The sequence below is a fragment of the Atractosteus spatula genome, chromosome 15 (assembly GCF_055471065.1).
Source record: "Atractosteus spatula isolate fAtrSpa1 chromosome 15, fAtrSpa1.hap1, whole genome shotgun sequence".
Classification (NCBI taxonomy): Eukaryota; Metazoa; Chordata; class Actinopteri; order Semionotiformes; family Lepisosteidae; genus Atractosteus; species Atractosteus spatula.
The window spans coordinates 24,183,760-24,197,563 of NC_142720.1; the positions used below are offsets into that span (position 1 = coordinate 24,183,760).

The 13,804-nt window shown below is 35.1% G+C and overlaps 1 protein-coding gene across 1 annotated transcript in view; it reads right to left on the reverse strand.

Annotated features, from left to right (window-relative positions):
• The window catches only part of eys (EGF-like photoreceptor maintenance factor), a 341,768-nt gene extending 330,346 nt beyond the window's left edge, over positions 1-11,422 (reverse strand). Inside the window, exons 1-2 of the mRNA XM_088934016.1 lie at positions 10,624-11,422; positions 9,377-9,490 (exon numbers count right to left, since the gene is read on the reverse strand). Of these exons, the coding sequence (XP_088790142.1) occupies positions 9,377-9,490; positions 10,624-11,422 (913 nt within the window). The remainder of the gene's footprint in view (positions 1-9,376; positions 9,491-10,623) is intronic.
• Positions 11,423-13,804: the final 2,382 nt, after the last annotated feature.

Consider the following 13,804-nt stretch of genomic DNA (forward strand, 5'->3'; position numbering starts at 1 on the left):
ATTTGAAACCACTGCCTTCCATTTTCAATTTCAGAATCCTAACCTCTGCTCCACACATTTTTTTTTACTTCAACTCCTTCACCTTTTCCATTCCAATCCAAAAACATTCTTCAATATTAGGAGAACATATACTGTACATAAGTGAGTCTACACTTGTTAACATATGCTGAAAGCACATGGTGTGAGTGAGTGCAATGATTTAGACCCAATCTAAAAAGAGTCTTGAGAGTCTTGCTGTGACTCTCACTTACTCTAGGCATCATGGACACTCAACATTCCACTGAATAGGGTTAAGTAGGGATTTATGTATTCATAGACTTTTTTTACAACCAACATTAACTCATTTTCCTTTCGCATACAGTACGTACAATGTAAGCACATTCTAGGCCCTTTATGATACAACTGTCTCAGAAGTTCCCTATTGTCCCCACATGTGCATCAGTAGAACACCATCTAGTATTTCATATACAGTATGTATATTTACAGTATGTAGTTTCAGTAGGGTGTAGATTTACTTTTAAAATAGGAAAATCATAAATCACTTTTTTATATAGAATTTTTAACTCCCCTTCTCCAATGGCACAAATTATCTATGATATGTTTTAGATAAATTCTACATCTAAGCTACATCTAAGAATGACTTGGTGGTTTAGTCATATTACAGATTTTAAATACCTGAACACACAGCCCTGCAATTTTATTGAGCACTGCAGAATTGTTCCTTTATTGAGCTTTGCTGAATTGTCCCGCAGGTGGCTTGTGATCTTCAGTATATAATTACCACTGTCCTCATGTTGTGTTATTTGCTGTAATAGAACAGTTGTTTCACAAAAACTGCTGATGTAACTGTTCCTGAAATGGTCTTGATAGAGACTTCAGGCTGAACAGGAATTCCTCTGAGCAATGCCCTGTTACACAACAGCCTGCTTCTTCTTGTGCACAGAAAAATAGGATGACCTCTAGTCCAATTAGAGGACTCTGCTTTAGGAAGTAGCGTAGAGCAGTTTTAGCCTTAGTAATCTAAATAAATGTTAAAAATAAGGTAGGTATAATTAGTTACACCAGCATATGAAGACATTTCATTAAGGACCATATGAGATGTGGTCTTTTGAGACATTTTCCCATGCATAATGACTTGGTTGTAGAGTAATAATGCCTCAGTCTTTTTCTATATGTATATATATTTATATTCTGTATGTACTGTATATAATTCATAGAAAAGGGATTCTTGTGTAGCACATATAATATTTAGAGGTTCTCATCCAGGGCTCTGTATAATATGTTAATTGATTTTCAAAAATTATTCTTTTCATAAACTGAAAGGAGCATATGAACCTCCTTAAAGCTCCTATGAGGAACTTACAGTATATAGCTTCTTCTAGAAGAAGACGACATTAAATTCAAAGAAACTTCAGAAAATCTGAAAGATGGCAGAAGCTGGAGGGAACCCATGGGAAATGCGAATATGGGGAGTACATACAAGCTCCATGCAGATTTACTACCTAAACAGATGTCATTCTGAAACCGGAAATTGGCAGGAGAAACAATTTAATTTGTAAAGGTATTTAAAGAGATAAGAGCTAACTCTCCACCATTTCACCTAATATACTGTGCCTTGCAAAATCATGTTGACCCTACATACAGTATGGTGTCCCATTTTGTGATATTACAAATATACATTTTTAAAATGAATATTTTACTTTATTAAACCTGAATGCTCAAAATGAAGACTTTTAAGGGTAAGATAGGTTACAGGATACATTTAAAACAACAAATTGTGAAAATTGTGGATTGTTGTGAATGCTTTTGAAAGGCACGGTCAGTAAGAGAAGCTATGTGCCGGTTCCCCTTTGCTCTTTATTCTGCATCTCCTTTTGACTCTCATTCCCTCAGCTAAACAGGTTCAAGTCAAATGTATTTCAGATTGCACACTAAACTGCTCAATACTAGTCTATTGAATTACTGTCAGCAATTTCTCCACTTATAGCAACTTAAGACATGCAACACAGCTGAAATAGTCAAATCTTCTCTGTATAATTTGTAAAACTGTCTTTCCAGTTTGAATACCAGAACACACCATGTTCTTCTAACACAATCTTTCATAGAGATTGTTAGAAACCAATACAGCTTCAAGGTAGTAAATACTCAAATTCCTCTCAAGTTATATACCTGTACAGTATGTGATATTTTTATGTCAAAATCTACTATTTGCTGTCCCTCTGTTTGTGATGTAAATCAATGTGCCCTCTGTGTCTGTCCTTTTTTGTTCTACTTTCAAAACCTCTTGAAAACCAAAAATCTCTTGGGTCCTGGGTTGTATTTGACTGGAGCACCTATCATATGACTTTATTGTGTTCATCCTGGATAGACATGTTTTTTTTCTGGGTACTCTGGTGTCTATTTAGTTTCGATAGACATGACTAGGTTAACTCTTTGTGTGTGCCTGTGCCCTGCACCTATCTTCAACCTAGCATCTGGGATAGCCTTCAGGTTGCTATAACTCTGATGGTGATGTATGTAAGATGCTGTCACACCAAATACACCTTTTTCTTTTAAATAATGTTTGAAATTTCATTTAAGGGCAGCTTTTACAGCTCCAGTTAATATTTGCAAACCCTCAAAAATCGAATTTACCATGCAAACACTCTGAAAACAAATGGTAGGAAGGCTAAAAAGCAGTAGTTTACCCTGTCAGAGTCATAGATGCAGCATTTGTAGTGCAGTGGAACACCTGGGGAACTTTGCTTGCTGATAGACATCTCCTCCCACTGAGGGACTTCCCATCAAATGCGAGACACTGCCTTGGCCATGTGAACTTGTCTCATTTCTAAACCATGGAATAAAATGCACTCTTATAAAATAGTCGGGCTGGCAATGATAGATGCCAGGGGCTGTGTACTGCTACACTTTCCACCTCATCAGATTTCTATGAACAGTTTTTATATGCTTTAAACTGAACTTGCATTTTGTTTTTTGAGTACTTACTGTATGAACACACCACTGTATTGTTATGGGAAAAGTGAGAATGTTTTGCTTTCTCCTTTTCATTATCATACTGTTCTGATTGAGGTCAAAACAATATGATCAAAAGCGACATTTGCAATTCACATTTCAGTTGCACTACTCAAATCCTTACTCAGAAAGCCTGTAAAAGTAGGACCATTTCAGGTGTTTGCCTAGCTGTAGGTGACCTAAGAGGCAAGTAAACACAGATGATCACAGGTAGTTTTTAATGGTTTACACTGGTTAATTAATTTCATGTTAAATCTTTATAACTATACTAAGGGATGGTAAAGCTGAAGAAAAACACAGACAGAAGACTAAAACTCTCCTCTTCCTCTAAGCTTGTACCATGTGAGTGGACCAGGTTCTGATCAATTTTAGAGACCAAATTCTGGCTAGAATGCTGTCTTATTTATTTTTGGAAATTCCAATTTCCTCTATTGTGGAATCCTCAGATTAAAAACATTCTCTCTTAGCTGGTGATGCATTTTTAAAATAGGAAGATTGAGTGCCGTTCACTTTTACTGGAGATATCTATGTTGTAGGAAGGTAGATTCAGTTCTGAGTAGTAAGTTCTGAGTAGTATTTCATTATTAGCACACAGGTTTTTATCCATTTTTGCATGTTTAGATGTTACATAGTTTACTACATAGTTTAGATTACTGGGGTGTAAGTCTGAAATTCTATAGCTGTGAGAAATAAGCCGCTGGAATGCATCACTTTGTACATGCAGTATATGTTTTTGTGTAGTTGTGTTTTGTTAATAAATATTTGTGTTGTCCAAGCTTCATTCTGATTAATTTTGAGCTAGGGAATTAAAAAAAACACATGCCTCAGATATTACCTAACACTCATTACTTTTTGCCTAAGTAATTTCCTGATCCAACTAAAGTTTGTAACAATATGTTATTTGTGGTAGCCTACTTGATATACTTATTTTCTGCTGTTATTGAGGATTTTCATTCTACATATCCAGCTCTTAGAGAGCTCTCACTACACCTCACTACATGACTGCTAAATATTTTTAGATAGTTTAAAAAATTTGGCTTAATTTTTCCCATCGAAAGAGACAAATGTTTAGATTGCACCATAAAGGTGTTCAAATTGTTTTTTACTTCAGTAGACTCATTTCAAACCAAAGTACATCGCTTTCAAAATAATTATTACAGTCATGCTCTTATAGTAATTGACAGGTAGATAAATATCACTGTTAACGGTCTAAGCAACGGTATTGAAATTCTTTCTAATGAAGGTAATACTTAACATTATATATATATATCATTGGTTTGTGCACCCAGTATTTTTATGCTAACATTTTCACAAAATTGAAATAAACTGTATATACATTCTTGTCTCTGAAACCTTATGGTGTTAAATATTATCTTTTTACAGACATTAGATTCAACACTCTCATACTGATAACACTTTTATCCACTTTATTTCTAATCACCTCTCCTGCAACATATTATTTCCACAAATATTTTCCCAAACTTTTATAGCTGATCATGATCCTGTTTTCTCTTCAGTTTATTTTTTTTCCAGGCAGCAACTCCAAGAACTCTCTCTTTCTTCAAAATTAGATGCCTAAAACATCACACTGAAGATTATGTAATAATGTAACAACAATCCTAAATGTATAAGGTTATTAAGTGCTTAATTAGGGGATTTGGTAAGCATTTCCTTCAGAAATGTAATACTACAATGTAAAACGTAAATGCAAAATACAATCCGGCATCTGGAAAATTAATAAAGGTGTCATTTCAGGATTAAGATCTGACATCTATTTGCTTGGAGTAGCGAATATAAAAGTTTTAGTACTTAGTCTGGAACAGGAGAAAACGTCCCAGTACATAAAGCAATGAAAGACTAATAGAAAAATGAATGTTTACCTTTTTCTGAGACAATCAAAGATAATAATAATGTTGTGCTCTATTTTACTCTGTGCAGGTCAGTAAAATCTTCCAGGACATTTTTTCTATAACTATACATCTGATGCTAGCACGGACATGACCAAGATTGAAGAATTTTTAAACCAACTGAAACTGTACAGGCTGAAGGGATTTGAAGGAGCAAACTCAATCCATTACAGAGCAGAAATCTTCCAGTTTAAATGACATTCCACCATCAAAGGAAGAAATGAACAACATGCCTCAGACTGCAAAAGGATAGTGTTCTATATTATATTGTATTAGTCATGCTTGCTCCAACTGGAGTGCGAATGATAGCACCAGAATTACCACAGCAACTGGCAGAGTTTCATTTAGATCTGTCAATCAACTGATTGCTGTGACAACACACTCTGGCGGAAGATTGGTTCCACCTGTGCATAGTTAATCACCACACCTCTCCCATCTGTACTAGATTATTTAGAACTCCTGCACCGCTATGGCACTCAGACTTAGTGATTCTTTTACTAGTTTTGGTGTTCCCTCTGTGCTTACTTCTGTGTTCTGGCTGTCCTTCACTTCACGTCATTTGAGGAGTTTCCCTATGCTGCATTCTTTTGGTTTCCTGGCTACAAACTTTCCTCTCTTTGACTTTGCTTAAAGATTTCTCTGGTACTTTGTTCTCAAGTTCTCCTGGCTACCCACTTTGCTTGTTTTTGGACTACGTCTTTGAATTGGGTTTGTCTGCCTGCTCGCTTGCTGCATCAGCTTGCCTACCACTTTGCCTGCGCTTGGATTCTCTTCACTGTCCTAGACACGGGACACTCGGGGTTATGAGCAGTGTAGTGCAGTGCATTAAAGTATTAACACAGAAGAGGTAGAAGCATTAAACGTACAAGGAGTACTTAAGATTAAAAATCAGGGTCTGATGGTATTCTGCCAGTTGTGCATCAGGATCCAAGAGATGTTATTCATAAGTTGTTAATGAAACTCCAACTTCAAATTCATGAAGCTTCCAGCAGTTGCTCAAGACAGGGCTAGTACCCATTGACTATAAAATTATATAAAATATAATGTAGTGCCCTTCCATAAAAGGGGTGAGAAAACTGCACATTTAACCCAATACAAAAAGACCTTTTATATGTAATTCTTCTTTCAAGAATCTGCTGGATGAGATCTTCCAATCAATTAAGTTCTAGCAACTAGTCAGGTTGGATTATGAATGGTTTCTTCTCATTTGTAACCTTTCCACTTTTTCTTATGTTCACCAGAGCTACTGTTGGCAAGTATGGGCTCCAGCTGGCCACTTAATACTTAATTAAATAACATTTGCATTTAAAATTGACAGCTTCCATAAAAATCCAAAATCACTTTAAAATTGTTTACATCTTAAAATGGTTAAGATTAGAATGCTCAGACTACAAGCTGTTATTATTTAACTCAAGATATACTGTAAATCGATTGGCAAAAGTTCTTTAGAACAAAATACGTACTGTAAGGCACTTTATAAATCAGCAGATTCTGAAAGATTGATTTTTTCTAATATGGCACTATATATTAAGATTCATACCAATTAATCTTCTGTGACGTTCTTTTGTTAAATGCAGAAAAGGCATATGACAAACTAAAAGAGGACTATCTGAGGGCTGGCAAAGAATACTTAGGTTATGGCCACTTGTTTATCAATATAATGTAATTCATACTGTAAAACTAGGTTGGTTAAATCCCCTCAGCTCATGCTAGGCACCCAACAGGAATGCCAACTGTTACAAAATGTACTGTATAAAGTACACAGGTGTCTAGTCTTTTGGTAAGTTCGGCCTAGTTTATTCTCATTATTCTCATGGTGAGACCAGTCCATTTGGTTAGAGATAAGACTTGTGGTGAGACAAAGTCTTTTGGTTAAGTTAGTTTCAGAGTCAGCACTGAAGTGGGTCACTAATAATGCTCAGTGCTTACCTGTCGATCAGGTTAGGCTTGTGTTTAAAAGGTTTTAGAGTTTAGATTACTAAATTACAGTATTCCACTGGGAGAGGAGGTGGGAGCTCTCTGTAGGATACAGCATCTACAACAGCTAGTTCAGGCAGAAAGCACTCTTTCTTTTTTTAAAAAAAGGTTTAAGACAAAAGGGGAAACTGGTTAAGGCTTAGATCACAAACCATATTTGAGTGGGACAGTAATTTTATTACACTATGGCTGGCCGGGCCTCACCACACCATGCTACTGCTTAAGGGGGGCTTTTCTGTAAGATGTTTTTCTCATTGCTGAAATCAATTCCCTTCCAGTCACTTTTATATAAGATAAAGACCTAGACAAACTGGGCAAATGGCTAATCCTTTTTAAACCTTACCTTTTTAGGCTGTTGCAATGCTCTTTTTGTTTAATGTTATAACAACAGAATATTGTTCAAAACACCCAAAACACAAGAACTGGCTAAAATATTTTAAAAAATAATTCAATTAAATGCTAAACAAAACTAAACATTTTTTGTTCTTTTGTAGTTCCATATAACAAGCCTTTCATTGTAATACATTCAGTTACCACTTCTATACAGTTTGTATCACGTACAAATACATTAATGTTAGCTTAGTGTTTGAGAAAAATATATATTCTGCCATTCTCTTCATTTAAAAAAAATTGATAAGTAAAAAAATAAAAAGGTAAGTATAGGAATGAAGATTTTCGGTGTAACCCTGCTATACATTAACCTAAATCTGATATCTTACTCTTTCACTAGCATCTGCAGCACAGAAAAATGATGCATTCACACTCAGTTCAAAAAGGTTAGAAGAACAAAAAGGGAGTCTTGGCAACTGGCAGCAATCTAAAATGGGTCCCAGTTTAAAAATAGGTCAGCCTTTCTTCATTATGTAACTTTTTATTTTTTATGTAAGCTTTACATTTCAGAAAAAATGCTATTCATGTATAAAATTATCCACATGAAACTACCAAAGCAATTACTAACATCTTCATTGTTAGGTCCAAACTCTAATCTTTTGTAACAGTACAAAAATGAGAATTTCTCATTCTGCAGTAATAAATTGTTCATTCAATATTAATTTGTGAATTGATTTGGGAAATTGATTACTTAATATAAATGAACAGTTTTTTGTGAACTTCTTTTACAAATGAGGCAAAGTACAAGTAAACTGTTTTGTCAAGAAAGCTTTTTGAAAATACTATATGAAATACTATATACAGTATATTCATTTTCTCTTAAGCCCTAATGGATTCTTTTATAGAAAATATGAAAATGAATGCATTACATGTACTTTAACATCACAGAATTAATCCAATTTATGTTGAATATACTGAGCATAAAAAGGCATCAATGTATTTATGCATTCATGCTTTTAGAAAAATAATTTAGACACGTTGGATGATGATTGAATGTTTTTGGTGTCTTTAATTAGTTATTCTTGACTAACGGACACGTTAGTGACTGAATATTGCATAAGCTTTAAATCATTTAATTACTGAGAGTTCACTGGGTGAAGGTGATGAAAGTAACATGTTGAAAATCATATTAGTATGATGGGGACTGGGCTAAATCAGCAAATGGCCACTCCTTATCTGGGGTGTTCACAACCTGCAATTTCTAAACTCATATTGTGCGATACATGAAAATATGGGAGAACAAGAGAGACACAAGAATCCACCAAATTCAACAGATAATCATACAAGCTTGATGGTCTAGGTAGGAGTACAAAACTACACTTCTACTTTAATGGTAACATGACTTCACTGTACAATATTGATTAAGTCATGTGACTTCACTTGCTGCCCTTCCTGAAGGCTCATCTTGATATGACAACACTCCAGCAGAACAACATGTCCTTATGTAATAATGGCTATCTTACCAGATGTGTCAGTAATGTTATGGATATTCTACTTGCCAGAATGGAATATAGAGTATGTGGCATGAGTTGGAATGATGTGTTATATCTTGGGTTCAGATATGAATGAAGAGGCACATGGTTGTCCAGGCTCTGCTATAGAAAAGGACCCCACAAGACAGCCTTTCTAACCTGGTGTAAAGAACGTGTACCAGATCTGAAGAAGGCTCCATGGTTGAAACGTGTTTTCTTTCTTCTCCTTTCAGCATGGAATAAACCTATCACTTGTTCATGTGTACCAGATGTATGGCTTGTATAGCTTTCAATGATCACCACATAAATTACTAGCAATGACTTACAAGAAGACCCTGTGTTGATAAATAATGTTACTGTGCTAGCATAATGAAACTACCTATATCATACATGTTTAGTTTTATGTTTAAATATCTGTGCACCTGCTACAGTACAAATACTTTGACATTTTCCTGATTACTTTGTAAATTTGTTAGTTATACATAATAATTCTTAGGATACTAATCATAAAGATAGCATTCAAATCCATTTAACAGAAGTGCATTTAAAAGTAGGAAAAGGTCAAACTGAACTTAAAATTTCAAATGTACCAATTTTTAATTACAGTTTTATTGTTACCTGTAAACCCCTGGTCACAGACGCATTGAAAGGAGTTTGGAGTTATGATGTGGCAGCTTCCATTATGACATGAGGAAGGGCTGCATTTACCAATGACATCAGAACAATGGATACCTGGTAAAGAAAAGCATTTCTATTCATGTTAAGATAACATCAAAACAATATTAGTTTGTGCTCACAATGAAATGTGCTATGAGTAACAAAAATGCTCTATAATAATGGATTGTTTTAAAAAATATATTGTCTTTCAGTATTTAATGAATTGCAGGATACCTGTTACTTTAGTTTTTAAAACATTAAGCAATAAAATGATCAGAACTGGTGAAGAGTTTGTGGGATCACAATTCCTAAAACCCCTGGAGTTGGCAAGACCATCTTGCTGTAGATGGAGCCTCACAATGTTTTCCCTTAATCTGGAGCCATCCTGACGAAGTATGTGGCAGGAGGGAACTTCTGAAGCAAACACCTCATTCAGATTCACCAAATGTGTGTCAACAGTCACAGACATACCTTGCCTGTTACATCACCAGTAGCTCACACCTTTACTATTATTAAGAGAAGCACTAGAAAGAAGCAAAACATTTTTAATAAGCAGTCTTTCTACAAAGACCTAGCAGCTAGTTTAATACAAAAACGTCTCTCCAACTTTTTATTGTAGGCACCTATTAAAAACACCAGGTTCAATGGCTATGATGCTCCTTTATAGCATCTGAAGGATTAAGTGGCACCAGAGAATAAGGGAAACAATTGTGATCACTAGGTATTCAACTCCCAGCTGTTCCAAGTCACTCAAATCACCAAAGCTGAACCAGTGTTTAAACTTGTGGAATTAACTCTTGACCAAAAAGGAAATTAGAAAAAAGACAGAGGTCAATGCAGAATACTTTCATGTAATACAGAAAACAATTTAACGAATAATTATGGTAATTAAAATAAAATGTTACTCGTATATAAAGCCCACAGGCATATCAGTGTCTACTTCAAATAACTGCACTAATCTAAATGTGGAAACCTGGTAATTACAATAAACAAAAAAAAATCATTAGGTACATAGACACAGAAATGTTATTTCTCTTTAATTGGGTTCTGTCATGGTATTTTAAATTGTTTATTTAATTTCTCATAATTGAAGGTATGCTGGAGCAAACCTAAACCTGCAAACTGCAGCATGGTGAATTGTTTTCATTGCAAACAACAGATCCTAACAATAGGATTACGGCAGTGTTACTAAAGCATATGCTCCTTACCTGTAAACTGGAAAGGACATATGCACTCATATGGCTTGCTCTGATGGGATGTTACTGCATGGCTCAAGCAGGTTGCGCCACTCCGACAAGGGTTTTCAGAACAAGCATCGTACTCTTCACAGAACTCTCCAGAATAGGTTTTGTTGCATTGGCAGCTGTACTTCTTTTCCCAGACACGAGTCAAACAAACCCCATTTCTAGAGCAAAGCTGTGCATCTCTGGAGCCTATACAATACTGTTCCTTCACAGTCACATTCATTCGAAGACCCAACTTGCATAACTGAGGATTGTCTTCATGGATGGCTATAAAGTAATGAGTGGCAGGAGTAAGCCACTTGGAGTTAACTTCTTGATCGTCCTTCATGTCGTTCATGAAGAGTAGCTGATCTTCAGAATAGCTAGTTGTAGAACAACTTTCAAATTCATACTTGGACACATTAATAATCTTGATCCCATATAATTCTAATGTTGAATCAAGAGAAACAAACAATTTGTCTCCTAGTTGTAAATGAAGGGGACATATTTGTGGGAAGTTAAAAAGTTCAATGTTGGACATATGCTTTTCCCCATCTTTCTTTTTAATATTCCAGCACTCAGAGTCATCTGAGCAAATATTTTCTGTCAAGGTCCACTTGATTGTGATGTTCTGTGGCTGTAAGTGCCAATCAGTGGGCATCTGTCTGCTACAGGTTATCTGACCAAAAGCACTATAGTTTATTAAAGACAAAATTAAGAACACTAGTCTGGGAAATGTCAGTTTACGGATCCTCTTTTTTTCAGGCTTACTAAACATCTCCATCCAATGCTTCCAGGTCCTTTGAAATAACTTCGTTTCAGTGGAGAGATTGTCCAGTATGTATTGGTAAATAATGACCTGCAATTGAAATTATATTGAATGATTTCAGTCAGCAAAAGAAACTTGTTTTACACATAAGACATTTTATATTGTGTGTGTTACACTGGCTTACAATGAAAGCGATGTGCTGATAGATAATACAATTCAAATTTAAAAATTTGGTGTCAAGTCAATCATTTTCTTTCCCTTCCTGGACAAACAAAAAGTTAACAAAATGACACAAATTACTTAATTTGTCCATTCTTCAATCAGACCAGTTACATTACTTATAGATGCAGCACTTATAGAATTATGTTCTTAAAAAGTTCACAGATAAATTTGTTTAAACATTATTGCAAAATACTAAACTAAAATTGACAGTTCCATTTTTAATTAATCTGATTTTTTAAATTTCAGAATTTAAAAATGAACAGTCATATTATACTGTATATTTAAGGTACACTTCTGTGTTCAAAAGGTTTATACAGCCGCTACAAAATACACCCCAGCTCAGGCTCATGTATGAAGTGTTGGGTATGAAGAGAGCATTGTCTTTTTCCCTCAGGCTCTTTTCAAACCCATGTATTGAAGATAAAAGAACCAAGTATGGAGATAAAGTATTATCCAAGCCACTGCAAATTCCCTCTTCCTGACCTGCTCACAATGGCTGATATGAATAACCTCTTGTGATAAGTATAACAGTTTACTTCCAATAAGAGGTACAAATATACAGAGAAAAGATGATATGTTGTGATGAAACCAGATAATGTGAATGAGCTGGTGTTCTCTGCACAGCACCATGTTTAGCTGGACCGTCAAAATGCCCGACCATCTCTATGAGCATCTGAGAGAAGATAATAATGGAATAGTGATATGGATTGCTGGAACATAAAAGTACAAAACTACATTAAGTGTATATTGATTTTAATAAAGCAATAGAATAGGAAGCCTGGTGTAATCCATTCTCATGTAATAAAAGCTCCCCTATACGTTTCCACAGGTTAGTCTAAAGAGGGTTAAATAAAGATCAAATCAGGGCTTCGTGTGCTGTATATAGTACATTTTATTCTGGAGGAATCTGGTGCACACTTCTGGGTAAGACATTCTATGCCTAGAATCCACAATGACATATCATCTGGCATAAACATAAAACAAGCTGAATCCAGTGAAAACTTTACCCTTGCATTGTCCTTATTTAAACTTTTTTTGTTTTATCCCTGCCTTATTACTAAAATCTTCAACTTTGCAGTCACGTGTCAATACATTGATTTCATAACAATTACACAGTGTGTAAAATGTCTTGATACAGTTCTAGTGTACACTGTGACTAATCTTAATTTCCATAGTTATCCTTTAATTTCTCACATAACAGATAGTTGGTAATCAATGGTGAAAATTTTGAAACAGAAACTTCAAATTAAAGTGATCTTTCATAGCAAGAAGAGCTGCAAGACACTGAGAAATGAAAGCATTGAACTTGAATATGCATGAAACACACGTCAAGAAAAATCAAGAACTGAAGCCTTCAACCTACACATCAAACTGCAGTAAAATTTTCTTTGATAAAGGCATATCACTATACTAAAGATTTTCAACCCTAAGATACTGCAATGTTAGGGAAGCTTTTTCACTGATTGAAAGGTGAACATTATACACTTAATTCTTGCTTATTTGCTTATTAGACTATAAAAATGATTCACCTTAAAACACCTATCATTTTGTCCATGTTATTGCTTTACTGTATATTGTTTTACAGTCACATGCATTATAGAACCAATGTGCACTAATATGAATAAAGTGTATCAGTACCATAATGACATTTAAATGACAGTATTATAAGAATGAACAATATCATGAGAATTGTTCTTCTCATCATACTTTACTGTATGTAAAATGTGGGTGATGCTTTACAAAGATGTATAGAGCTGAACAACAGTTAATATCGAACTCAGTGATTGGACCTTGGGAGCAGCTAACCCTATAGTCCTTCACTTCACAAATAAAAACAAAGTCAGGATTCCCAAAGGGAAAATAAGCTGTTTCATACATCATCATTATCACTGCACAGCCGGACAAAGGTCTTCCCACGAATCTTCTTCATGGTCCAGTGTTTGGCTACCTTCAACAGACATGCTCCTGTGAACTTATTGATTTCATCTTGCCATTTTAAAGGAGGTCTTCTCCTTCATTCCTCTTCCATTTGCTATCAGTTTGGATCTAGTTCAGGATGTTTGTCTGATACTGGTGCATTCTTCTCACTGTGTCAGGTCCATTGTCAATTTAGTTTCTTCACTCTGAATGAATAAACATACTGTACAGGTACTCTTGTGCTCTAATCCATGAGTT